Below are 27,841 nucleotides of genomic sequence, written 5' to 3'. Positions count from 1 at the left end.
TACACAACAGATTAATGGACTCAGGACCTCTGAGCCAGGCTCCATAAGTCTTAATGTTGCTTTCACTTTTGCTCTGGCTCTCATCTCTCATTGTCTCTCTTCCTCTGTGTATGGATAAATGTATACATCTGCCAAAAAATGTATAGGCACTTCAGGAAAAGAAAAATAGTATGATGTTTTTACAATTGTGTTACTCTCGTGTGCGGAACCCTGGATGATGTTGTGTATCATGGAAAATCCACTACACTGCTGTTTCTTAGAAAAAGTTAAAAATGTATGTGCAGCAACCTCAATGACTAAGGTTACTCAAGCAGCAGTTCACCATATTAATAAATGTGTGAAAATTAATGGTCACCACTTTGAGCACCTTTGGTAACAGATGAGGCCAAAGGTAAGTTATATTAATCTCATGATATTCCAATAAATTTAGTATTAAAATTTTTATGAATTTTTTTCTTTTCTTGAAGTGTGTATATTTTTTTTTTTGTGGGCACTATATACATATGGTATATATGCCTCCCTAGGTGACTCAAAAGTTCAGTTAAACTTGAGAAATGAGAACTAGGATCTGAATTTTGGGAATAGCTTAGGGATCATGGAACTGATACAATTTGGAAAAAAATGTACATGTTTTCATGGATCTTTAATTTTTTTATTTTATAATTTCAGAGTCATCACAATAATGACAAGGCTCACTTACAAAAGTGAGAAGCAAAAAGTGTTAACAGCTTCTTCCATCTTCTCTGCCAGGATGTATCCAAAGATAGACCTTAATACAGACACACGTCACTCAGGATACAAACCGGGTTGAATAGGAAAGAATTTTCCTGCAAAAGATTCAAAGGAGGGCTGGGGGTTTAGCTCAGCGGCATAAGCGCCTGCCTTCAAGCAGGCAGTCGTGAGTTCGATCCCCGGTACCGATAAAAAGGAAAAACCAAAAAAAAAAAAAAAAAAAAAAAAAAGATTCAAAGGAGGCAGACGGGAAGGGCTCTGTCAAACACAAGACTCAGAAAGAAACAAACCCCACAAAATTTCCGCGACCACCAGTTTACATTAGTCGTTCCTACCTGGAAGGGAAACTGTAACTTTGTCTTATTGTAAAAAGGTCAGGACATCTTGCTAGACAAATATTAGAGACAAAATTGACGAAATCCAAAGAAATAAAGTTTAAGGCTTTATATTGCTTTGGGGGTCGGAGTAAGTCGGGCTGACACTGCAGTTTTGGAGTTCTCTACTTACCATAGGCTTGTAACAGGGGTGTGAGAGGGTGGGATTTTGCAAACGCTTCCAGCACTCGCATAGGTCTAAACAGGCAACCTGGGCTAGCTAGTTTGGCGTTCTACGCACGCGCGAGCCGGGCTTCCGGGGCGGGGCGAGGGCTCACCCGGCCTTGTGGGAAGCCGGGGCGGTGCTGGCGAGTAGCTGCGGGTCTGAGGGGCGGCGGAGCACCCGGTGACGGCCGGGACAGGTGAGCTGGCACGGCTGTTAGCGCCGGCCGTAGAGCACTGTGATCTAGAGCGCGAGGCGGGGGCATGCGTTTTGTCTGGGCGAGGGCGGGGAGCTTTGTGGCAGCGCGGCGGTATCCAGGTTAGCGGCGTCCGGGGCAGCGGGTTTCCAGGAGGGACTCGCCGCGTGCGACCCAGGGCTTTAAGCTTTGCAGAGGGGTCTCCACACCGGGCACCCCGGCAATGGGCGACTTGCGGCTGAGACGTCCCAGCCACTTTCCTGTCTGTGCGGGTGCACAGGCGCGCCCGGATGTTAAGTGTGAAAATGGTTCCCCCCCAAGTGCTGGAAGTTTCTGGTTCCCCGCCGGGATCTCAGCCCAGATCGCGGCCTGCCGCTGGTTTCATGGGAGCGCTTGTGCCGGTGGGAGCGGCATGGGTGAATAGGTGTAAAGAAATTTTCAGCTCACCTGCACAGTCCCAGGAGCTTCCCTCGCTTTCACTTTTTTTTTTTTTTTTTGAGTCCTCAGCAAAATATTGCACAAGTTTTGTTTGAATGAGACACATATATTATAATCTAACATGGAACTGCTTGAAAGCAATTTAGGCATAGTTCTTGAGGCTGAGGGTCAGAAGAGCCATCATATACGACTTTTGCTTAAGTGTCCTTTTTGTTTTTTTCCATTCTAAGCAAGTTTCAAATCCCTTCTTTTTACCTTGCATTCTTCCCTTTATGGTTTTAAGTTTTCCTTTACTCTGGGGAACCTTGCCCCATCACTCATCATCTTTCCTATATCCTTTTCCTTGTTCCTTGATCATCCAGACAAGATTCAAGAGCAGATTTTACATTAGTAGGCAGTAACTGTTATATAGCTAAATATAGTGCACTTCTTTTCTTCTATGCCCTCTGTGGTATTTGGCATTGCCAGTCTTTCCCACTTCGTTGAACTCATTCCCTTTGGTCCTCTGTTGACACCATACTTTAGTCTTCTAGCTCTCTAGGTGGTGCTGCCTATTTTTCTTAAATATTAGTATGTTTTATGTTCCCTGTATCTCTCAGTAGCCAATGGCTAGACTGGTCTAAATCTATGATTCTAGCTCCCAACTGGTGACTTTCAAATTTATCTCTAGTCCTTTATAGCCTGCTGATGTTGCATGAGTACTCAAATTCAGCTGGTCCCGAACTAAAACAATGCTATTGACCATTTGCCCTCTCAATCTGAAACATATTTTTAAAATTATATTTTCTGACTCAGGTTAGGTGGCATCACTAATCTTACTAGACTTGCAAGCCTGAAAGCTAGAAAGAACATTGTCTGAATCAGTGTACTCTTCATCTTGTCAGTCTCATCAACTCATGGAATGCGGTACTCATGTCAACTCATGTCAGTCTCATCAACTCAACTCATTGGAATACGTTGGAATACGGTATAGGTTAGACCTCACATGGCCTGGCATTTCAAGATATGTTCCCGTATCTACCTGTTTGACTTTCTTATTCTCCTTCATAATTTCTTTACCTGCCTACTCTCACTTGACTGGCCCTTTCCAAAAGCTAATTACAATTTCAACATGTTGGGGGACATCTTCCTGATGCCATCACCTGCAATCTGATTTCTGCCTCTCCTTTATGAGAGCATCTGTGTGTGGTTCAACTCCAGCTTCTCTGCCAAGGTTTATTTTGCCTTCTGTGGGCTATTTGACAATGAGATATGGAAGAGTGGCTTCTACTGTATACAGGACAGGGTTGTTGCCAACTGCATGACTGAGCACTGGACAGTACCCCCTTGACAAAAAGTTAGTTAAAAATGTCAAGATTGAGAAACCTAGCTTAACAAAATTTTGTTGTTCAGTACTTCTGTTATTTATTTATTTTTCTTCTCTATTAGACCAGAGACCTTGCCTTTCATGTTTTTTTGCATCTTGGTATTGAACCTATCATATAGAAGTTCAATAAATGTTGGAAGAAAATAAGAGTACTTTTCGGTAATGAACAAGCAGTATGATTTAACAGAAACTGCTTGGAATTTTGGATTTGATCTTTTCCTGGGTGAGGTATGGGAAGGTACTCTTTTGCAGTGCTGAGTGGTAACAGTGGGCTACAGTTCCTACTCAGCCCTGTGATCATAAAGGTGCAACTGACAGTTGTACTATTTTGCTAAATTATATTTGGTCAGGTAGATTAAATGTATTTTTGACTACAGTATTTTCATTTGTTAATGGGTTTATGGCTAAGAAACTCTAATTTGAGGAGCACCTGTCAGTCTATTTAATTCTTAGTAACAGTTTGGTTATTCAAAACTCTGCAGGCCATAATGACTTCACCAAGTAAAGCAGTTGAATTACAACTACAAGTGAAGCAAAATGCAGAAGAATTACAAGACTTCATGAGAGATTTAGAAAACTGGGAAAAAGACATTAAGCAAAAGGATTTGGAGCTGAGAAGACAGAGTGGTGTTCCTGAAGAGGTAAGTTAAGAATTCTTAAATCAGTAGCTAGTAGGACTTTTTATTTTAAAACCAGGTATGGCTTTTAAAACCATAACTTTTTATTTTAAAACCAGGTATGGCTTTGTTTTGTGAAAATACCAAAGTTAAAGTAGTTTGCTTCACTATCAACATTTTTAGGAATTTTTCTTTTAAAAAATGTAATAATTGTACTGAGTATATTGAGATATTTTAAATCTTAATGAATAGCTATGAAAAGAATGACAAAGGTAAATGAACAGTATCGTGAAATGTGTAAGGAGTGTTTGTCATACATGAAAATAATTAGATAATTAATGATGTATTGCCATATAATACTGGCATGTTTCGTTTTTGTTTTTTCTTTTTTTGAGACAGGATTTCAAGATAATACTTGTGACTCAACAGTGTTCAACTTTCATCAAAGGATGAATTAAACTTTTCAAGCATAATTCTTTTTTTTTTCCAAGCATAATTCTTATAAGTGAACATGGTAAATTAGTAAGTTGATATTTTGAAACAGTTGGAAAATTAAAGAAATTCTTGAAAATATCATTTAGTGAAAAGTTTAAGGATTGGGGCTGGGGATTTAGCTCAGCGGTATAAGCGCCTGCCTTGCAAGCAGGCAGTCGTGAGTTCAATCCCTGGTACCAATAAAAAGGAAACAGACAAAAAAAAAAGAAAAGTTTAAGGATTGGTAGATATACAAAAAATGACAGAGCAGAATGCTCAAAATGGTGCTCTTTTTCTCTCTGCAGAGTTTACCTCCTATTCGAAATGGGAATTTTAGGAAAAAGAAGAAAGGGAAAGTGAAAGAATCTTCTAAAAAAACCAAAGAGGAAAACACTAAAAACAGGATAAAATCTTATGATTATGAGGCGTGGTCCAAACTTGATGTGGTAAGTTGCTGTGGCTTAGTATTTGAGTACAGTTGCTCAGCTGGGCGTAAGGCTGCACTCCTGTACTCCCAGCTCCTTGGGAGCTGAGAGAAGCACAGGCACCTTGGGGTGGTGGTGCTGGATTGTCGCTCAGTGGGAGAGCACTTGCCTGCCATATGTAAGGCCTGGGCTTAATCCCCAGCAGTGTATAAAACAAAACCAAAAAAGTTTTTCCCTTAATTTGTCATAGGTTAAATGAAAAGTGAAGTACAGTTCTCTGTGCTGTGTCATCTTTATGGGCTATTTTATGTGGAATAAAATTTAATTACTGGACCAGTGTTTCTTCTGTAATCCTCTTTTAGTGAATGGTGACTTAAGACAGCAGGATTTTTTCCTAGTTTATCTTTTTTTTTTCTTTTTTGACAAAAATAGTGCACAAAGTTGCAGTGGTTACATCTTATTTAACTATAGTGTAATATCAAAACCAAGGGGGCTGGAGGTTTAGCTCAGCAGCATAAGCGCCTGCCTTGCAAGAAGGCAGTCATGAGTTCGATCCCTAGTAGCGATAAAAAGGAAAAAGACAAAAAAAAAAAAAAAAATCCAAAACCAAGGACCTCATTGCAGGTACAGTGTTTTGTATTTGGCATCAAATACAAATAAATTTACTGTGACATTTTATCACATGTAGATCTGGAAAACTTCCACTGCAATTAAGGAATCACCACAGAAGATCTGTTCTGGCCTCTCATATGGTAGATTGAGAATTTTATATAAATATATGTATGCAGTATGCACTTGTGGGGGTTTGTTTGCTAGTATTATCTAATATTGGTGCACATTGAGTGGCAATATTTTGTTCTATTTCATTGCTGAAAAGAATGTTGTACAAATAAAAAAAAGTAGGGGGCTGGGGATTTAGCTCAGTGGTGTAAGCGCCTGCCTTGCAAGCACGCAGTCGTGATCCACGGTACCGGAAAAAAAAAAGAATGTTGTACAAATATATCATAATCTCTGTTCATTATTAACACTTATTGAAGAGCTGTGTATATGTTTTATACATTTAGTAAAACGTCATACTGTGCCCCTTAAATATGTATACCTGGACATCAAAAAGGAATGTTTTACTAAAAATTATTTCATCATAATGAAAATAAAATTTAAAATATCTTGACAGGGTCTATGAAATTATTTATTACTATGAAAGGAGTAGTTGTGTCAAAAGAGATTCAGAATTGCTAAATTAGCATGCTATATTTTTTCTTTGGTAGAGACAGCTATATTTTAGAAAACAGTAAGGGCTTTTTACAGTTTGGTACTATTACAAATAAACCTGCAGTGAACATTGTTGAACTTGTCTTTGGATGGAGATTGGCACCCAAGTGGGAGGGGTCAGGCTGGGTCATGTTTATTTCAGTGGTGGCAAATCAATGGAACATGCCACAGCAGGCTTTTCTTACTCAAAAGTTTGCCATCACTGGATATGTACATTTAGCTTTTTAAGATAATGTTTTCCAGATTAATTGCATTGGATTTTTCTTAATGAAAACAAGGTAGTTGATTCAAGAGACCTATCCCCCTATTTAAATAGTTTGCCATCTGCTTTAGTATTGTCCCAGTATAAAGAAAGTATAATTTTCGGTCTTGAATTTATTGCTGCTGAAAGAGATACATTCTGAACATAAAATTTATTTCTGAGTGTGTTATAGGCTGCTTTTTTGGGTGATGTTTCCTCTTATTATATAACCTATTACTTTTCATAAGTCATTGTTTTCTCACAGTGTCCAATTCCTGAGAGACATAATGTCAGATGATTTCTTACAGAAATGCTTCCTACATACTGATTTATTCATTCCAGTTTCTGTTGTGTGTGGACGTTGCCATCCTGATCGTGTACTGTATTGTTTGAGTTGTCATTTGAGTGTCTATACAAGGCATAGGCGTTTGTTTACCATTCTTCTAGTTCAGATCTGACTTCTTGCTTTAATGATTTGTTGTTGTTAATTTTCTGCACATGTAAGCATAGTGTTGGATAATATTGGCTACCATGTTGATATGGCGATATTTCTAGAATCTTCATACTAAAACATAGCTAAATTTCAATCTGTGTTTAATATCCATTCAGTGAGAGTCACATTGCACATACTACATATGAACAATTCTGCATCAACTAAAAATGTAGCTTATTAAACCATTTATGCTGAAAGTTGCAATTTTTTCATGAAATTCATATATGCTACCTAGAAAAATTCAAGGAACAAGTATTTGAAGAGATCCCAGCTAACGTGGGAGGTTGAGGCAGGAGGATTGCCATGAGTTTAGGGATAACTTGAACTCCAGAGTGGGACTGTTGCAAAAAAGAAAAGTAATTTGAAAAGAAAATATTTTATTATGTTCTGTTACTATGGGAGCTCCAAAAACAACACTATGCATAAAAGGATTAAAATCTTTCACACCTGATAAAAACAGAATTTAGAAAAATCCTGACAGCATCTGTAAAATTACTTATCATAAAAGAAGTATATGAGTAAAAAAAGAGATTGGGAACTACTATCCGACTAGCATGTTATGTTTTCTTAGTAGGGTTGGTTATATTTTAAATGCACTGAAAAGTAGTAACATGGTGAATGAGCTCTGCAGAGGAGGTGGACTCAGTCACTTACTAGCTGAGTGACTTGAGTGAGGCAACTAATTTCAATGTTTTCAGTTCCCTTATGTGTGAAACACATGGGTAATTGTATCTACCTCATAAGCTATTGTAAGGATCAGGAGGTGTATTCAAGCAATGTTGTTATTGTTGAGTGAAAAAAGAAAAAAGCTTTAAAAAACTTTGCTGCTGTTTCCATTAATTTAATTTAATTTAATTTAATTTAATTTGCAGCTTCTCTTATATTCAGTCAAAATACCTCACTACTAAGAATTTGTGACTTAGGGATGATTTGTAGATTATTACCTTAATTTACTTTATGAGTTCAAAGTCAGATTCTGTAAGTGACTTAGATCTTGGGTTTCTAAACAAGGGCATTTTTTTCCTCTGTTTATAATTACAATGAGTGGGTTTTTAGATTGCTTCTTATAGCCCCTTAGGCCCTTAAATTACAATGATGTAAGTTGTGTTGATTGTATTTTTTCTCCTAATGGTCATGTAATTATAAGCTCTGTTCTGTTATAATTTCAGGACAGTATCCTTGATGAGCTTGATAAAGAAGACAGTATCCACGATTCTGTGTCTCAGGAGTCAGAGTCAGAAGAAGATGGGATTCACATAGATTCACAAAAGGCTGTTGCTCTAAAAGAAAAGGTACTTTTGCAGTTAGTTTTAGGTTCCTTCAGGTAGGAAGGACGTAGAAAATCTGAATTCTGAAATTTCCTCAACATAGGTAGTTTAGGAAGTGCTTGGACTTTAAATTGTCGTTGGAGATGTCCCATGGAAGGAAATACTGCAACTTAGAGGTATGTATTCCAGAGACAGATTGCCTGATTCCAGTTCGAGACAAGCTCTTTATAGTGCCTATACCTCAGTTCTTTATTTATTAATTAGATTAATGATGTCCCTATATTTCAATAAGTAGTGAGCATTAAATGAATTATTACATATAAAGTGCTCTTACTGTGCCAGAGTTGTTCCAGAATTTTTAGTTGTGGACAAAAGTACTGTAATTTAAAGTCAGTATGCAGTTCTTAACATATGTGTTATATTCCATGCCATATCATAGGCCATTTTTGGTTTCTTTTGGAATGTTCAGCATCACTCTAAGAGAAATCTTATTACTGTAAAATCAGCTATATTGCTTTCCAGAAAGGTGAAACTCTTCTCTAAACAACTTCTCAATGTCTTTGTTATGTCTCTATGGGTTGATATTGCCCGTAGAAGGATAATGTTAGGTATTTTACTTGTTTCTCTGTCAGGGCTTTTGGGTCGTGTCTGTACAATGACTGTATAGTGAATTGCAATCATTTTGTTTAATTTGCGTTTCTTTCAGGGCAACACATTCTTTAAACAAGGAAAATATGATGAAGCTATTGAGTGTTACACCCGAGGCATGGATGCTGATCCGTATAATCCTGTCTTGCCAACCAACAGAGCATCAGCCTACTTCAGATTGAAAAAGTAAGGGCTTCTGTGTCTGTAATGTGTGTGATTGGTTTATGTATATATAAAGACTAATTATTTTAAAGTCTTCGATAATAAAATACTGTATGTGGGAGAGATTGAAAATATATTGCATTTTTTCCATTATAAATTTTTAAAGCTTACACCCTTTTATTTTAAGCCATTCTAGACATTCAGTTACTTAAACCATGCTCCCAGAGCTTATTGTTTCTTCTGTAATGAATGACTATGTTCTTTTCCCAATTCTTAAAGATTAGATGGGTAAAAATTTTTGTAAGTTAATTTCCTTCTATTATTTGAAAAAGTCACTTACCTACTTTTATTATGGTACACTTAAAATGTGTTTCAGTGTTTGTTCATCTTTAAGTCATACTGACTCTTAAAGTGTATTTTTAATATTAATATGTGTTAGGCTTAAGTAACTGTCCTATCATAAGAGTTTTTAAGGCAGAAATATGAAAGAAGACATTGTTATTGTTGTATTCTGAATTTTTACTATTTAAATAGCATATTTTTAGATCTTTGAAACATTAATATCCTCATAAATTAGGGAATATTTATGTTTTGTAATATTTTTTATTGACTAATATGTATCACGTGTGAGTTACAAAAAATGCTTTAAAATAAACCTACTTACCAACTTTAAGACCCAGAATATTAGTATTATTTTTGAAGCTACCTTGATACTCCTTTCCATATTCTGCCCTTTATCCTTCTCTGAGCTAGCTATTATCTTTTTTAATTTTGTGGTAGTTGAGTACTTTTAGTTTGTACTTGCGTAGGTTTAGCTACTCTGCATTTAAGATTGGGTGGGTAGCCTCATAAATTTATGGGTCCTAGCAGGAACTTTGCTGACTTTGTGCACAGAACCAAGTACAGTTATAGATCCAAATACAGCCAGACTCTTGACTGCAGGTGAGCTTGTTTCTTTCCCAGGTACTCTCCTGAGCAGGTGTGGGGGCTGTTCCTTCCGCCTCACCCCTCTGTCCCTCATGCTGTGATTGTCCTGGAGCCAGTATGGTCTATTGAGTCTTCTCTCTCCACCTTGAAGTTAGGTTGAGTACCTTTATATGTTTATTCAAGACTTTTTTTCTTTGAAATGCCTATTTTGTATTTGGGCCATTTTTGTTTTGGGGTTTTTTGTTTGTTTTTTGAGGCAGGGTGCTGCTATGTAGCCTAGGCTGGCCTCAAACTCATGGCAATCCTGCCTCAGCCTGAGTCCTGGAATTACAGGCATGCACCACCATGCCTGGCCGGGGCCATTTTTCTCTTGTTTTTTCTGTTGATTTTTAAAAGTTCTTTTTTCTAGATACTAGTTTTTGTCACTTCATAATAGCTTTCTTTTGTAAATTTGTAGCCTACCTTTGTTTCAATTCTAGAGTTGAGTGACAGTTTATTTCATAAAATAAATGTCTTTGCAAATAGGAGCTCTTCATTGTAATATATTTCAAATTAATTGGTATTTTTAATGATTAATGTTTAAAATTAATGACTAGTACCTTTAAACAATTTGTACACTATCTTGAATTCATGATAGTCTCCTGTATTTCCTTCTAAATTGAAGTTTTACTTTTCAGATGTGCTAGAGTTAGGATTTCAGTTTCGTATTTCCTCCGTATGAATATCCAGTTGTTCTAGTCTTGCTTATGGGAACAGCCAAGCTTTCCCATGGAATTTTTAGCATCACTGGTGTCATCTATCAAGTTTGCTTGGTTCATTTTCTCATCTGTGTGTCTTGTCTTGGTCTGTACCTATCCTTACCTTCATTCCATGCTATCTTTGACTACTAAGTCATGATAATTATATCTTGGTATTTAGTGTAGGCATATTCTGTACTTCATTTTTCAGGAGTATCTTAAGTATTCTTAGAACTTTGCTCATCAATATAGATTTTACATTCATTTTGTCAAATTTCTTGATACATCCCTTTGGGATTTTGTTTAGAATTGCATGAGATTTATAGATCAGTTTGGAGAGAATTATAAAATTGTTATGACTTTTGTGTCTTATTATAGACAGATACGAAATAGTTCCATGTATCTTATATCTTTTTTTTTTTTTTTTTTTTTTGGTACTGGGGATCAAACTCACTACCACGCGCTTGCAAAGCAGGCACTTACGCCACTGAGCTAAATCCCCAGCCCCATATCTTATATCTTTGAAGATCATCTTACAATTTTTGCCTTGGTCTCTTACACTTCTTTGTTAATGTTTTTGTTGTTGCTTTGTATGTAAAGCAACTACCTTGTTGAACTTTCATTATCTTAGCAGTATTTTAATCTCTAGATTTTTTCTGTTTTTATTTTTTTTGGGGGGGTGTGAATACTGAAGATTCAACCCAAGGCCTCATGTATCCCAGGAAACACTATCATGGAGCTACTTTTAGCTCATTTCCAGTTTCCTTACCTCATTACTTTTTTATGGGACTGCACTGAGGAGGTTCTCTAGTACAGTACTAGGAAAAAACAGTGATACTGGGCCATCTTGTTTCTTGCATTAAAATGAATACTACTAAAGTTTTACTATTAAGGATTATTGCTTTTAGGTTAACTAAATATGAGGAAGTGGAAAATGTGCTTATAATTGGGAAGAAAATTCTCTTTCTAGGTATTTGGTATTTCAGAAACAAATTTTGAAGTTTTAGTTTAATAAATGATCCTTATTAACTTTAATTTTTTGTATCGCAGATTTGCTGTTGCTGAATCTGATTGTAATTTAGCAATTGCTTTAAATAGAAATTATGCAAAGGCTTATGCCAGACGAGGTGCTGCTCGATTTGCTTTGCAAAAATTAGAGGATGCCAAAAAAGGTAGAGTTAATATTTTTTGTCATTATTTATAAGTTCTTTAATAGCTTAATCTAACAGACATTATGCAAACAATACTAAATAATTACAGTAAATTACCTTCAGAGAACTTTCTGTAAAATATCTCAGCAGAGCTCATTTTTTGTGTTTAAAAGGTATCTTGATGCTTTGGGAAACTGCATGATTTACCACTGATAAGATTTTGGGTCAAATTGTTATTCTGTCATAGACTAGTTATATGACCAGTAACTTCTCTGGTTTTCGATTTCTCATTTGTAAAATAGAGATTAAAACATCTTATTGGCTGTTACAGGGCAGTAGGTAGTACATTTAAAGCTTTTACTGTTTTTATTTGTAAATTCTGTGGCTTCCATTCTATAAAGGTAGATTTGTGTAGTATACATACCAATAAAGCTAAAAAATAACAATAAAGCTAATACTTAATAGACTTTGCTTTTTTTGGTTTAATGATATATACCTTATGACAGAAGCTGGTGGGAGATGATTTGTTACAGGATTCTGTTAGGATTTTGTTTCCCTGGGGGAAGGTGAAGAAATAATTTTAGTATTTCTTAGTTCTTCATTTTACTATACTGTAGTACTTACATGTCACATGTAACAGGTGATTATTGTTTTCTGTAAATATTTTAAATACCTATCCTTTTAAAAATTTTAAAGATAGTAAAATCCAACAAAACAAAGCAGAACAAAACCAGTCAAAACGGTGCAGCAAATTTGGTACAGAACGTCAAAGGAAGATAGTAGGAAAGAAACAATAGCTACCATAATTGTCCATTCCATCAGGTGTAGCAAAATCAAACCAAAAACAAAACAGAATAAAACCAATAAAAACAGAATATTGAATAAAGCAAAAAAAAAATAAAAAGGACAAAGCAAAACTGAGAACACTATTGGTCTTCAAAGACGAGATAGAAGAAATCCTCCATATTTGCTATATTGCATACAGTCATCCTCCCAAGAGATGCTCAGACCACTGGCCCCAGGCCTGAAAAATCAACCAAACAATAGAAACATGTAGTGGCTTTATGTACCTTAGTTGCCTTCAACTCAGCCTGTCCTCCAGACCAGTCAGTTGCTTACGGGGTGTGGTGGGGCAGATAGATACTACATTTAATTCTCAGCTAGCGGTGAGCCTGTAGGGTCACAGGAGGTACTAGCTGACTTTTCTATCCCTGGAATCCACGCAGCTTGCGCTTGCACGGCTTACCAGAAAGGCTAGCCAGTTGATTTCTTGATGAGTCCTCCTAGTCCCAGCATGGCTGATTCTCCGGGAGGCTCTGGCTTTTCTCTCCTTAAATACCTATCTTTTCAAAGTTTCTTATCTTGTATTTTACTTAGACTATGAAAAAGTATTAGAACTGGAACCAAATAACTTTGAAGCAACAAGTGAACTCCGGAAAATCAACCAGGTAAAGTATTGCTATTTAAGGGAATTACATATGACCTTTATTTGATGACTTTAAAGCTTTTCATGGAGATAGGTAGGATAGATTTCTTAATAAAGAGATCTTCTAATGTGATTTCTGTGTACTGCAAAATTTTACCAAATGCTTTTGCAAGCTAGAAGTAGTGTAATGGTTTTTAAATGTCTTTCCTGATCATCATCTAAAGCCATTTAGAACTATTGATGCTTTATTTTTTCTAACAGAATTCGTTTTCTATTTCACTGATTTTTCACTTTTGACATGTCTTGATTTCTTTGCATTTTCTTTGATTTGTCTAATCATACTGAGCAGTTGGTTGCATATTCCTCTCACTTTGCTTTTTGAATTAAAGCGATAGTTTTTTTTTTTTTTTTTACCATTTTTAACCAGCTATTTTAATTATTTGAATGTGGTAGGAATTTTAACATATCGGAGTAATATATTTTAAGGCCAAGTATGTATTTATCTTGCATTGCTTGCTTTATTTTAGTTGGTTGCTATGTTTCCTAGGCTTTAACATCTAAAGAAAACTCCTGTCCAAAGGAAATTGCTACAATGATCGCATCAACTGAAGGAGAGAAGAAACAAATTGAAGAACAGCAAAACAAGCAGCAGGCTATTTCAGAGAAAGATCTGGTACCCTAAAGGAATTCCAAGATATGATGTGTATATTTTCCAGAGTGCTTATTTTTAGTTTCTTGTGTGTTGGTTAAGGTTCTGTGTCTGCTAATGTTAAGATTTTCTTAAGATGCATCTGGAAATTTACTAAAACCTTTCAAGGTCACTAATTTAAAATTTGAGTAATTGATGGAAATACATAAAAATAATTCTAGAAACATTTACTCTTAGGGAATGGACTGTTTTTGAGGATTTTAATGTATTTGTATATAGGAAATTATAAATTTAACACATAAACTATAGTTATTCTTTGGTTTACTTCATTAAGTCACACAACTCTGGCTGAAATTTCTTTACAAATCTTGACCTGAAGGAATTTATTTTTTAATTTTTGAGACAGGGTTTTACTTTGTAGTTCAGCCTAGCTTTGAATTCACTATGTAGCCTAGGCTGTCCTTGAGCTCATGGTGATCCTCTTGCCTCAGCTTCCCCAGTGCTAGTATTATAGGGTTGCTGCAACATGCCTGGCTAGATAATGTTTTTATGGCATTTCATGGGCCTATAGAGGATTCCTAATAAATACTTATGGAATGATTGTGTTATCAAAATGATTGTAAATAAGTGTCATATTCCAATACACTTTGATTTAGTCTATATTTAGGCATATTAATATTACTGAAGAGTGGGCTGTACTTTTCTGGTACTGTATTACTTTACAAAAATTATTTGAGGTATGAAATTCTTTCATATAATTTCATGTAGTTTCTATTGTAAGTAAACACCTTGTATAATATTTGGGCCTTTATTAAAATATATGTAGGTTTTTTGTTTTTGGTATTGGATATCAAACCAGGAGCCTTTATACTAAGCAACATCACTAATCAATTTTTATTTTTATTTTTTTGTACTGGGGATCAAACTCATGGCCTCACACTTGCCAGGCAGGTGCTTATGCCACTGAGTTAAATCCGCAGCTCACTAGTCCTTTTTAAATTTAAAAATTTTTTTTTTTTTTTTTTTTTTTTTTTTTACTTTTGAGTCAGGATTTTACTAAGTTGCCTAGGCTGGGCTCAAATTTGTGATCCTCTTGCCTCAGGTCCCAAAGTGCTAGAATCATAGGCACACGTTACTATACCTGGCTAAAACATGTTTTTACATTTAAGGTTTGTATAATATTTAATTAGAATTTGATGAATTCTGCAAAATAATATAGTAGTTCACAGTATTTTTTTTTTAGTACTGGAAAGAGAATAAATAACCATAAAAACCTATACCAGCAGATTTTAAAACATGTCTCATGAGTTTTAACAACGGAATTACTGACTTAATACTTAATTACTGACATAATATTGAACAGTAGCTTTGGAGAATTTCTTAAGATTTGAATTCAGAGGATTTTTGTGCATGTGTTTTGATTATTCTCTATTTCTCTGAAATGATAGGGGAATGCGTTTTTCAAAGAGGGAAAATATGAGCGAGCAATTGAGTGCTATACTAGAGGGATAGCAGCAGATGGCGCTAATGCCCTTCTTCCAGCTAACAGAGCAATGGCCTATCTGAAGATTGAGAAGTGAGTATTGGTTACATTTGGATGCTTTTCAGGATGGAAACTTACCATAATTTCATCTTGAAAAGCAAGAAGATGTTAGAGATGTTTAAGTTCACTAGAAATTCTGATTTTGTTCATATAAAGTTATTTCAAAACTGTTTTTGGTGTTTTGAGACAAGGTCTTGCTATGCAGTTCATGCTGACCTTGAACTCATTATTTAGCTCAGGTTGGCCTTGAACTCAAAGCAGTACTCTTGCTTCAGCCTCCAAAGTACTGGAGTTATAGGTGTGTGCCACTAGGCCCACCTGTCAAAAAATATTCTTACAGAATTTCAGACTTCAGTAAAAAGTGTGAGTCCATGTACCCATCTAGTTTGAACAAGTCATACCTTTTTGTCATATTAGTTTTAATTTTCAGACATTGTGACATTTTATCTTTAAATAAAATTATATTTCATACATAATTGCAATATCATTTTCACTCCTAATAAATTAGCAGTAGTTCATTAATGTCACTTTAATGTAAGAGAGGGTCCAAAGAATGTGTGTGTGTGTGTGTGTGTGTGTGTGTGAGAGAGACACGATAGCCCTTCTTTGCTCTTTGTGGTCATAGCATAGCTGAGTGATTGCTAATTGCATAATGAAGTAGTATTTATGCAGACTTTAGATGCTAGCTTTCACATACATAACAGATCCTTAATTTTGTGTAGGTTGTTTTTCCTTAAGTGATACATACTATGAGTGTGTAAAACTTTATTATAAACCTAATGTCAGTTATAATCCTGTCATAGCACTGTGTGTTTGAGGTGGGGGAAGAAATGGCGTATCCATGTCAGCAGTCGCACTCTTGTCTCTTCTTACATTTCACCATCATGAAGTCCATCCTCCTGTAGACCGTTTGTTGACTTTCTCTTAATCTGGACCTTCTCCTTCCTTAGTAGATGGTTCTAAAATTTAGTGAAGATGAAAAATTTTAAAAAATAGTCTTTTCCCTTAAACACAGATTTGGGAGTTGGTCACTTAAATTATCTACATGCTTTTAAAATTAAAAACTCAGCTTACATGAAGTTTTTCTTTAACCTACATTTTTTCTTGTTGGTAATTTTCTCATGTTCATTAGATATGAAGAAGCTGAAAGAGACTGCACACAGGCCATTTCATTAGATGGCTCATATTCTAAAGCCTTTGCCAGAAGAGGAACTGCAAGAACATTTTTGGGAAAGATAAATGAGGCCAAACAAGGTAAAACAACTGTCATACTCTCTGATGAGGTTCCCAGGGTTAGAAGCAGGGTTTTGCATAGCGCTCCCATGGCTCAGGGGTGCTGGGCCTAAAGCAGTACACTTCCTGTGCAGTTTAGATGATGGGGAGAATTGAAGGACTGCCCCTTCCATCCTTTGGGGTCCACTCTAACTGCCAATGAGACTGAGTGAACGTTTAAATTAAAGAAAAAAGCCAGAAAAAGGCAGAAATGAAAAGGGAGGAGATCAGAGGACAGTGTGACTGTTTGTAGTTGTGCCTGTTCATTCTTATTTTTTTTCATGTTTCTCTGTGATCTTGTCTTTGGATACTCAAGTCTTTTCAAAGAGCTAACTTGGTTCCTCTGTGTCTTTTTTCTTTCATTTGTTTCTCTTCTACATTTTATTTCTTTGTCTTTGGGTTTCATTTATTGTTTTTCTAACTTCTTGTGATCAATACTTACATGATCGATTTTTCAGCCTCTTTTTTTTCCCCTAATAATGTGCGTTTAAATCTGGCTGTTTGAGGGGCTGGGGATTTAGCTCAGCAGCACAAGCAGCTGCCTGGCAAGTGTGGGGTCATGAGTTCGATCCCAGTACCAAAAAGGAAAAAATTATGACTGCTTCTCTCCAAACCTGGTAGTTGCAGCCATTGACTCTATTTTAACTGTGATGAAATAAGACTGTGTTTAATGTTTTAGTTAAGTGTATACTTTGATGTCAGGCATACTTAACTGCTGTGTGACTGTCACCTCTACCATTTCCAGAGCTTTGTCATGCCCCATTCTAAAACTCTGTACCCATAAAATAATTCTCCATTTTCCTTTTTCTCTGCTTCCTACTAACCACCATTCTACTTTCTGTTTGACTTTATTTTAAATATCCCATATAGGTATTGTTATAATAGTATTTATCTTTTTCTATCAGGCTTGTTTAAGCTAGCAAATCTTCAAAATTTACCCATTTATAGTATGTACTGTACTTGATTCCTTTTTAAGGCCATATAATGTTCCAGTGTATAGATTCTCTTCTGTTCTACATTTGGTGAGTTACTGTGTTATCTCTTTAACAGTGTGAGATTTGGTAAGTTAGATGAGCTCTGAGCTACTTTCGTTATATGTAAAATGAGCTTGTAGTGACATTTAGATAAAAATTCATGTAGTCAAGCACAGTGGCACACACCTGTAATTCTAGCACTTGGGAGGCTAAGGCAGGAAGATTGCCATGAGTTCAAGGCCAATCTGAGCTAATAGCAAGACCTTGTCTCAGAAAAGAAAAAAAGAAAATTCATAAAAAACAACTAGAGGAAGCTGAGAAAAGCCTGGAAAACTTAAAGCATGTCTCAAAAGAAAAAAATAGAAAGGGTTAGAGATGGAGCTTAGTGCTTACAGAGTTCTTGGTGTCATCAAATACAAAAATACTAAAAGTAGCACCTAATAGATGTTAGTTTTCATTATCACTCACCTGTTTCCGAGTATGTAGTCAGGTTGGCCAGCCTGTACTCCTGAGTAAAAGTTCTTGAAGTAAAAGTGGGATAATTAGTTACATGAACAATGTCTATTTTCACTACTTTATTTTAAATTCTCTTTAGATTTTGAAACTGTTTTACTTTTGGAACCTGGAAATAAACAAGCAATCACTGAACTTTCCAAAATTAAAAAGGTAAAATATTCTTTTTGCCAAAATATGCTCCTGTTTTCCAAAAGATAATTAGCTTGAGGATATGTTGATAGTTATGATGACATTTATTTTTAAGGAATTAATTGAGAAAGGACACTGGGATGCTGTTTTTCTTGATTCCACACAAAGACAAAATGTGGTAAAACCCACTGATAATCCACCTCATCTTGGATCAACTGTAAGTAGAGAACTTTATTTTTTTTGCCATTTAAGTATCAGATTTTTAAAATTTTGGTTTTTTTGAGACAGGGTCTCACTATGTATGTAGCTCAGGCTAGTCTTGAACTCACGATACAGCCCAGGCTGGCCAGAACTTCCTAAAGTCCTCCTACCTCAGCCTCCTGAGTGCTGAGCTTATAGGTATGCACCACCATGCCCACCTAATATCATTATTATTGTAATAGAATTGGAAACAAACTGTTGAATTAGTAAAGTCTTCAAAAAAATGTTAAAACTTTTCACGAGACAATTTTACAATCTTTAAGAAATGCTCTTTTTATGTGTGTATGAATGCACCAAAAACCCAGTATTCTGTTAAAACTAATATGCATTAATTTAAAAAAAGAAAAAAGCTTCCTAGGATTATTGTCATAGTACAATTAGGGAAAATTCATTTGTTAGGTTTCTAGAATAACTTAATGTTCCTTGAAGGGGTTTCTATATATTTTTTTTTTAAAGAGGCATTTGAAGCAGTTTTACAATCTGGTAATGAAATGTTTTTGTATTTCATTACTGTTCTTTCTGGGCTTTACTTCTTACTACATTAGCCTTGTGTTTTATGAGGGGGTGGATCTAACTTTAGCACGTAAGCAAAATGTAGAATAGGCAAAAATATCCTACTTTTGGGCATACTGTAGTGTTTATTACTAGGTAATTTTTTTTCTTGAAAAACAGATTGCTGGTGTGAGTTTAGCGGTTTTGTGTTGAACATCTGAAGTTGAATTAATTTAAGGCCAATATAGATTTGATGTAACTGGCAATTTCTAACATTTATATATTTTTTTTATATGTATAAAACTACCAGCTGGATCAGAAAATTGACAGATATCTTTCTCCATGAACCTTTCCATGTGACCTTCAGTGATCAGGATCCTCTTCCTCCCCGCATGGGAAATAACTGTTATGACTAGATGAGCCTTGGGGGTAGACATAACAATTTTGTAAGCCAGAATAGATATTTTTATCCATTTATAAAGGAAAGTGAGACAGGACATCTGTTTTGCTATGTTCACATTTCAGTTTAGTAGCAGATAGATGACTCCGTAGGTTAGTACTTCCCAGTGTTCCTATTGTGACTATATTTTTGGATTTTCTGGGATAATATTGGTTTTGTGTGCCAGGCAAAAATCTAGTTGTTTCCATATATTAGTTTCCATATATTCATTGGCTAGTCCATTCTTTTTAATAAAAGTAAGTGTGATTTAAACTTTCAACATCTTTGTAAGACTTTTTCACAAAAAATTTAATTGACAAGTTTACAGAAAGCCTTTGTTGAATATTATAGTCTATAACACCTAGGAAAGACATTGCCATGTGGTAAATCAGGTATCTGTAAACATAATGTCCTGTGACCAGCTCTAAGCAGCTTTTGCAAATTGGTTAGATTCCCCTCTTCTTCACTTTAAAAGTCAATTTATGTTGATAGTTATGAAAATTCAGCATGAATTTAAATCTCTGTGGCAGTACCTTGAGAGCTCTGTGAAAGAAGCAATGTGGGAATAATTATTTTGTAAATTATCCCACACAAAAAGAATTAGTATACGACTGAGAAGGTTAAAAAAAAAAAACGCAGTAATGCCTTTGAGACTTGATTTTATCCTTATTCGTAAACTTGTGAAATCTTGAGCAGATTACCGATTCCCTCTGTTACCCTTATTTTTTTCTCCTAAAATTGACAGCAACTCACAGATAAATTTATATCAAAGGCAGTCGTGCATAGGTGCTAATTTCAGGTAATTCTGGTGAAACAAATGTTAATTTCCTCTGCAGCTGTGTATTTTTGAGACTACTGGGCACTGGGGATAGTGGTCAGGAAAGGAAGGCAGGCTACAGAAAGTAGAGGGGAACGGAATGAGAGAATACCTTTTGTACTCTTAAATACGGTTTATTCTCGTTTTTGCAGTCATCACTGGCCCCCTTGACCCAGTTCCCACAAGTCTGGACTTGTAGAGACCAACTGTGAGGAGAATGTTAATTAGGCTCATATCACACATCTCTTCGTTAATGAAAAGATTTGGTTTTAAATGCCACCACATGGATTTAATTTATAATTACTGCTTGTTGGAAATTTTTTTAAAATTAACATATGTCTGTTCTTGGTCCATATCTTGATTAAAAAACCGGCCGATAAGAGTTGTAAGCCAGGTGAAGCCCTTCCCTTACCACTGTTCTTTAAAATGGAACAGCTGGCAGGGTTCTTTTACAAATTTGTTTATCGTTTTTTCATTTTTGTATGTTCCTCCAGTAACACTTATCACTTAATCTTATTTTAACTGTGTTAAGTAAATGTTTTTAATACTGCGTTTAATATCTATGTCAGGTAACTCTTGACTTACAGTTTACCTGTGCATTTGGAATGAACATTTAAGAGTATGCTGAGGAAAGTTTCTCTTTTTTTAAAATCAAAGTTTGAGATGCGCTGCACATAAGTAAGGAAAATAAACTCTGTCACAAAGCCACAGCCGTTTCCAAAAATTTGCAAATTTTAAAAGGAATTTTTCTTATTTCATTTCAACACTTCTAATGGAATGGTATTTCCTGGAGCATTTCTGTTACATGTTATTAAATATAAAAGAATATTACAAACTTAAGGAGAAATGGAAAGTATTTGGTACATGTAATGATAGATGAAAACATTGAATGTTATTTATTTTATTAAATTGGAAAACCAACTTTGTAAATATAATTTAATAAATTTGGCTGGTTTATGTGAGGAATGAACTCAGGTTTTCTGGTTGTCTTGAGGCTGAGCGTAGCCCGGCCTTGGTCTGTCCTTGTTCCGCTTGCTTTCCATTAGCTCACAGTACTGTTGTTGGTGTGTCGTAGTTTTCTTTTGCTTCTTTACCTCTAGGATAAAGTCCAAACTCCTTGGCATGGCCCGCAGGGCCCTGTGTAAGCTGTCTTCAGGTGGCCTTTCGGGCTACCTATACCACACCTCCCCTTGTGCCAGCCCCACCGTGCCTGTCCCCTGCCCATGGACCCCACCACAACCTTCCAGCTTGCCAGTCTTGTGTGCCTTTTCTGTGAATGCTTCCCCGGTGTCAGGGCGAGCTTCCTCCTGAGTTCTCTGGGAACTTTGGGCTTTCATCTTTCACGTATACCCAGTGCCTCATAGTAACTTGTGTGTTGTCTCTCTTCCCCGTTTAGACCTGCCTAGGAGAGGTGCATAGCTTTTTATTTGTATTCTCAGACAGAGGATAATTCCCAATTCTGTCTAGCCACTTAAATTGAATTTACTGGTGACTGGGATGTTAGCTGTAAGAACATAGCAAAGCGTCCTTTTGATTTGTGACCCTAAAATGGAAAACCTTTAACATGTTAAAGAATTGATTTTAATTGTTTTAGAAACCACTCAAGAAGGTTATTATTGAAGAGACTGGTAATTTGATACAGACTGTTGATGTGCAAGATAGCACTCCTGCTGCTGCTCCAGAGAGTAATCCTATTAACCTAGCAAATGTAATAGCAGCCACAGGCACTGCAAGTAAGAAGAATTCAAGCCAGGAGGACCTTTTGCCCTCAAGTGATACCCCAAGAGCAAAAGTATTGAAAATAGAAGAAATTAGTGATACATCGGCTGTGCAGTGAGTAGAAATACTGGTTTTGATAATCTGTAATAATGGTAATTGACTAGAAATTTAGTATTACGGAGAAGACTTCTGATTTGTTACCACTGGTATTTTGAACTGCCAGCTTTGTGTTCTCTGCTGTGTGAACCTAGGGTGAGGTTTTGCTTCAGGAATAATCCTTTTCTCTTTACCATAGTGAACAATATAGAGATGATTTAGAGATGAAAAGCAAGAGCCTTGATCAAATTGCTTTTCTTTTTTAGGGCTTTAGTATTTTTTTATTTAATTCAGCAGAAAACTAATTTTTAAAAGGAAACCTCAAAAATGTAGAATTTAGACATTACCATTATTTCATCCATTATTATTGAAGACTGTTGGGTACTTTTAAAATATTGCTAGAATTTAAAAAAAAACTTGTTCGTATCTGCTTCTTTACTGATGAAAGTAAATGTAGACTAAGTTTATTTTGGGCTATTGGTTAATTTTACATATATTCTGTATAGTTTTATATTGCTATTCAACAAACTTACTAAAAGTTGTGTGTGTGATTTTTAAACTTTGAACTTCAGTACTGTAATTGTTTTGTTTGAAGTAATAGTGTGGATTGTGGGAAAATCCTAGATAGGAAACTTTTTTTTTTTTTAAAGGAAGATACAGTTCTTCCTTCTTGAAATACATTGAAACTGTAATCCAGATTTCCAAAAGGCTGAGCTGCGAATGTGTGTGACACACAGTGGTACAGGATGGTATGTTCAAAGAGGCCCAAGCTAGCCCACCTGTCCTGATTACTTTTCTCTCATTGCTGAGACAAAATACCTGACTCCCAGAAGGAAGAAAGGAGAGATTAATTAGCTCACTGTTGTGGAGGTTTCAGTCCATAATCAGCTGGCTCCAAGACATGGCACTGGGCTAACACTTTAAGGTAGCAGCCAGAAGAAAAGGGAGAAGTGCAAGCCTCTTCTGCTTTGTATTGTACCCAGCTCCTCCTACCCCACCCCACCCCCAGGTGGTATAGCGCTCACAAAAGCTCCTTTCCCTCCTTTGCACAGGTTGAGTATGTTCACAAAGAACCCTGACTCCCTGCTGAGTTTCTCACAACTTCTAAACTTCTCAAGTTGATGCAGTATATAAACCAAATGACATATATAGTTTCAAATACAAGTGACAAAATATTAATAAAGTTAGAAATTTAAAATATCCAATTGCTCTTTCCTTTAGTGGCTTTAATTGTTGTGGTTCCTTTCCCACTGATTGCCTGATGCCCCTGAAATATTTCAGACCTCAAGTCAGTTTGAAACAGGATGTGTGTCAGTCTTCCTGTGAAAAGATTTCTAGAAAGGTAGAACAAATCTCCGCTCAGCTTGTCACAAGTGTGCTGCCTCCAGTTCCTGCCAACTCGTTCCAACTTGAATCTGATTTCAGACAGCTGAAAAGTTCTCCAGATATGTTGTATCGGTATTTAAAGGTAAGAGAGAGCAAGCTAGTAGTTCTCTTGAAAGTAAAAGGTAAAACAGCTTCTTTTGCCACTGTATAGTGGTATGTATGTGTGTGTGTGTGTGTGTGTGTGTGTGTGTGTGTGTGTGTTTCCAGCTGGGACACCTTCATGTTTTCCTGTGGGAATAGGTTCTGTTTTAAATTCTAATGTCTAAGATAACTCAATCTAATTTCCTATCTCAGACTTTACGCTTAATCTTGCATCCTTCAAGATAGGAAAAGAAAGCTAAAATACATCAAGTACCTTCTGTGTTGAAGCAATGCTTGCAATATTTAGACAGTTTTCCTGAAATGAGCTTTTATTTGCTTTTAAGAAAAATCATGAAATTCAGTGAATCATAGTCTTTTTCAAGGGTAATGATAGTAACATTCCCTTTTAGTTACTCAATAAATAGTTCCAAATTTACTGTCTTTTTAAAATCTTTAGTTATGGTTGTCACTCTTTGAGAGCTCTCTCAAGTTTCCTATCTGTTAGGATGCTGAAGTATTAATGCATAGTAATTTGATTACTCTTTATTTAAGCAATAATTATATGATTTGTGAAATGTGAATGTTGCCACAATTTAACTGTCTGCTTTTCTTGTAGCAAATCGAACCATCCTTGTATCCTAAGTTATTTCAGAAAAATCTAGATCCAGATGTGTTTAACCAGATCATTAAAATTCTGCATGACTTTTACATTGAGTAAGTGGAATTTTTAACTTACATTCTCCTGTGGTAATGCTCTGTCCACTAATGATAGTGAACAACTTTTAACTGATCATTTGTTTTTATATTTGGCTTGTTTCAGGAAAGAAAAGCCATCACTTATTTTTGAAATCTTACAGAGACTTTCTGAGCTAAAAAGGTTCGATATGGCTGTGATGTTTATGTCAGAACCTGAGAAAAAGAGTAAGTTCTAACATAAAAAGCTTTTTACTTACTTATATATGTTTCTTTAATATTTAACGAATGATGGCAGATATTTATTGACTGCTTACTATGTATAGGGTATAAACAGTTAACTATAAATTAACTGTTCAATTAAAGTACAATTTAATTAAATACAATTGTGATTATATTTGGGAATTGCAACAGTAGTATACAGTATAGATACTATTGTGATTTTCCTAAAGGAAAAACACAAAGAACAGAAGTAAAGGAATTGGGCCAGGGTCATAGCGACGGATGCCTTTCCCATCACCTGAGCACAGGCAGTCCGTGTCTGCAGCCTGGCTCCTCTGGACATGCAGGGTGCAGTGTATCATGCTTGAGACCTGCTTCTGTGGGGCGCATGAGGAGCCCCTACCCAGGAGTGTGTAGCTGGGCCTGGTCCTGGGAGTGTTTTGTCCATTCTGAGGGAGGTAATTTCCTTGAGTTTGTTTGATTGCAGCTAAATTGCTGAGTTAGATGAATGGTCAGTTTTAAGAAACCCTACTTAAAGTAAAACGAAATTATGCAAAAACTGCAGTCATTTGAAATTTGGGCCTTGTCATGATTTTAGGGAAAAGGAAAAATCACTTGAATACAAGACTTTTTAGTTCTGAAAATTAGAAAACTCAATAGATCATTTTCAATGTTCTAAACACAGTTTGAACTCCTTTTTTTGTTTCTGCTAAACTATAAAAATTATTTTTGTGACACTGGGGATCAAACCCAGGGCCTCATGCATTCTAAGCTAGTGCTGTTCGCTAAGCCTAGCCTTCCTACATCTTTGTTTCTAGCAGCAATGCCTAGTGACTCTGAGTAATAAGGAAGGTTACATTGTACTTAGGAAAGCAGACATGTACTTACTGATTTTTTTGGGGGGGGTTACCAAGAATCAAACTCAGGACCTCATGCTTGCCAAGCAGACACTGCTGCTGAGTCATATCCCTGGCTGGCTTTTAGGTACTTAATTTGGACACTGGTTTTTTAATAGGCTTTTAGCCCTAAAGTTTCTGCTTTATCTTCAGTTAACCAAAAACATTTCCTGCTGAAGTTCCTAATAAATACTACTTTTTTTTTTTTTTTTTAAATGATTTTGCCCTAGCACACTGGCTCTTTATCTTTTTAGTGCACTAGACTGCTGAACTTAGTTTGTCTCCAGGGACTTTGTTTTCGCTGTCCCTAGGCCTACAGCACCTTCCCACACACTTCCCCTGGGCTTCCTCATGCACTCAGCTTCCACCTGACTGCTGCCACCTGGGGACACCAGGCTTCAGCAGCCTGCTTAGAGTAACTGCCTGGCTCCTGCCATTCCTCCTCACTCTCTCTTGTCTTGCTCATTTTTCTTTACGATAGATAGCTAGCTGACAGTGTTCTTAGTAGTCCTTTATTATTTCTCTCACTCCAGAATGAAAGCCCCATAAGAGCAGAAACTTCGTCTGCTTTATTTACTAGGCCTACCTGCTGGTACTTCATAACCTCCCAGAGTCATTGTCTAGTGCATTTTGTCCCTCTAGTGTTGTAAGTTCAAGGTGTGCTCAGAAAATGCAAGCCCTTCAGTGTAGCCGACCAGCAGTGTCTTGGTTGGGTAGCATTGTCTGCTGAATTAAACACTGGAAACACTTAGAATGGTTCTGGTGTATAACTGAGCTGCTGTCATCTTTGATCATTGACATTTTCATTAATAACTGATAGTAAGTTTTCCAGGGTTTTGGTTTTTTTTTGGAGACAGGGTCTCTATGTAGCTTAGGCCAGCTTTGATCTCACTTTGTAGCCCAGGCTGGCGTTGAACTCTCAATGATCCCTCTGCCTCAGGGATCTGAGTTTTCTAGTTTAATGCTGAGAAGCACGGATTATAACAGTGATTTCCAAACTGTTGAATGTGGATCACTCAGTGGTATGAATGATGATTTTACATGATTCATGGACAAATTTTTTTTAGCCTTCAGTAGTTATATATTATATAATCTAAAAAATTTCTAACTGGACCATACAGTGTGATTTCATAGATGGTATTATGGATTTTCAATTTTCAATAGTAATATAAAGTTTTAAAATAAAATGAGTAGGCCAGATATGGTGGCGCATATCTGTAATCCCAGCACTCAGGAGGCTGAGGCAGTAGAATAACTGTGTGTTTGAGGCCAGCTAGGAATATATAGTGAATTCAAGGCTATCCTGAACTATGTAGCAAGACACTGTCTTTAAAAAAAAAAAATTAAGATAGAAAAGTAGTTAATGGAAATAAAAATAGTAAGGTACATTTGTGAAACGGGCAAAAAAATTTAGGCTAGTACAAGAGAAATTTAGTTTAATCTGCAAGATAATGCTAATGAGGATATTGGAGAAATTTTATATTATGAAAGCAAAGTATTCTCTAAAGAAGTAATCTGTTGGACTGTTATATATTTTAGGTTGACTTTTTAATTGTATGAATTGGAATTTATAGTAATTATTTTTAAAATGTAAAAAACTTACTCGATAGATGTCATTATTCCCTTTACATTTCAGTTAGTTTTTTAAAAATTAAAATCAAGATTTTCTTTTCTTTTTCAGTTGCACGTGTATTATTCAAGCACATAGACAAATCAGGACTAAAAGATAATTCTGTTGAAGAACTCAAGAAAAGATATGGTGGTTGATTTCCATTTTTACTGAAATTATTGTTTTTGCTTGTAAATTTTTTTCTATTGAAAATAAAGTGTTTTTGTTAAGAAAATGAAAAACAGGAAAACCTTTTTGAACATAAGTTAATTAACTAGTGTGAAATGCATTCAGGTGAACTATTTATGAGTCCTTTTCTGAAAATAAAAATATAAATGTAGATGAGTTATATTTATAAGAGTCAGTATTTTATTAATTATTTAAAATGTTATATTTGGATACTTTAGTGCCACATAAATGTTTTGTGAGTTTTTGTGACTGTATGACAAAGCTGCTTCGTTAGCATAAAATTAAATTACCTGCCATAGAGGGAATTAGATACTGATCATACTTTCTTTCTCTCTTTCTCTTTCCCCTTCCCCCCTTGTCCCTCTGTCCTCTTTTTCTTCCTCCTCCCCTGCTTTCCTTCTTTCTCCCTCCCTTTTTACTCCCCTCTCTCCTCTCCCCAGTTCCTTCTTTCTCTCCCTTCCTCCCTCGTTTCCTTTTTTCTCCTTCTTTTGTTCCTCCCTCCTCCTTCCCTTTTTGTTTCCTTCTTCCCACCTTCCTCCTTATTTCCCACCTCCTCCTTTCTTCGTTTTTCCCCTTCCTTTGCCTCACTGGAGGACTTTTACTCCTTCCATTGTCCTGAATCCTGTTTCACAGTGTTTTATAGGTTATTAGACTCAAGTTACAATCCGGTCACCTTGGAATTGGCTCTCGTTGAATATAGATGTACGTCACTGGTTCTGAGACCTTAAGCAAGCACTTGATGTGCTCG

The 27,841-nt window shown here is 36.0% G+C and overlaps 1 protein-coding gene and 1 long non-coding RNA gene across 2 annotated transcripts in view; one reads left to right on the top strand and one right to left on the bottom strand.

Moving 5' to 3' along the window:
* The window catches only part of LOC134477292 (uncharacterized), a 30,264-nt gene extending 28,893 nt beyond the window's left edge, over positions 1 to 1,371 (bottom strand). Inside the window, exon 1 of the long non-coding RNA XR_010049235.1 lies at positions 1,240 to 1,371. This is a non-coding gene — a long non-coding RNA (uncharacterized LOC134477292). The remainder of the gene's footprint in view (positions 1 to 1,239) is intronic.
* Rpap3 (RNA polymerase II associated protein 3) lies at positions 1,357 to 27,255 on the top strand. The gene is made up of 17 exons (XM_003475846.5): positions 1,357 to 1,468; positions 3,752 to 3,910; positions 4,666 to 4,806; positions 7,961 to 8,083; positions 8,766 to 8,893; positions 11,584 to 11,705; positions 13,062 to 13,132; positions 13,658 to 13,783; positions 15,208 to 15,335; positions 16,435 to 16,556; positions 18,144 to 18,214; positions 18,309 to 18,410; positions 21,797 to 22,035; positions 23,299 to 23,485; positions 24,101 to 24,198; positions 24,305 to 24,405; positions 26,977 to 27,255. The coding sequence occupies exons 2-17, from the start codon at positions 3,758 to 3,760 to the stop codon at positions 27,060 to 27,062; spliced, it is 1,998 nt and encodes a 665-aa protein (XP_003475894.1). The 5' UTR covers positions 1,357 to 1,468; positions 3,752 to 3,757; the 3' UTR covers positions 27,063 to 27,255.
* Positions 27,256 to 27,841: the final 586 nt, after the last annotated feature.

Source organism: Cavia porcellus, unplaced genomic scaffold (assembly GCF_034190915.1).
Source record: "Cavia porcellus strain 051 isolate PalLab524CR breed Dunkin Hartley unplaced genomic scaffold, mCavPor4.1 scaffold_8, whole genome shotgun sequence".
NCBI classification, from domain to species: Eukaryota; Metazoa; Chordata; class Mammalia; order Rodentia; family Caviidae; genus Cavia; species Cavia porcellus.
Note: the sequence above shows the minus strand (reverse complement) of the source record. Positions and strands in the feature narration are given on the sequence as shown.

Bases quoted from the DNA above. Each gene is read 5' to 3' on its own strand.
- Rpap3 (XM_003475846.5), top strand. From the start codon at position 3,758: ATGACTTCACCAAGTAAAGCAGTTGAATTACAACTACAAGTGAAGCAA. The intron at 16,557-18,143 runs GTAAAACAACTG...AATTCTCTTTAG, and splicing joins GATAAATGAGGCCAAACAAG to ATTTTGAAACTGTTTTACTT. The intron at 18,411-21,796 runs GTAAGTAGAGAA...TAATTGTTTTAG, and splicing joins CACCTCATCTTGGATCAACT to AAACCACTCAAGAAGGTTAT.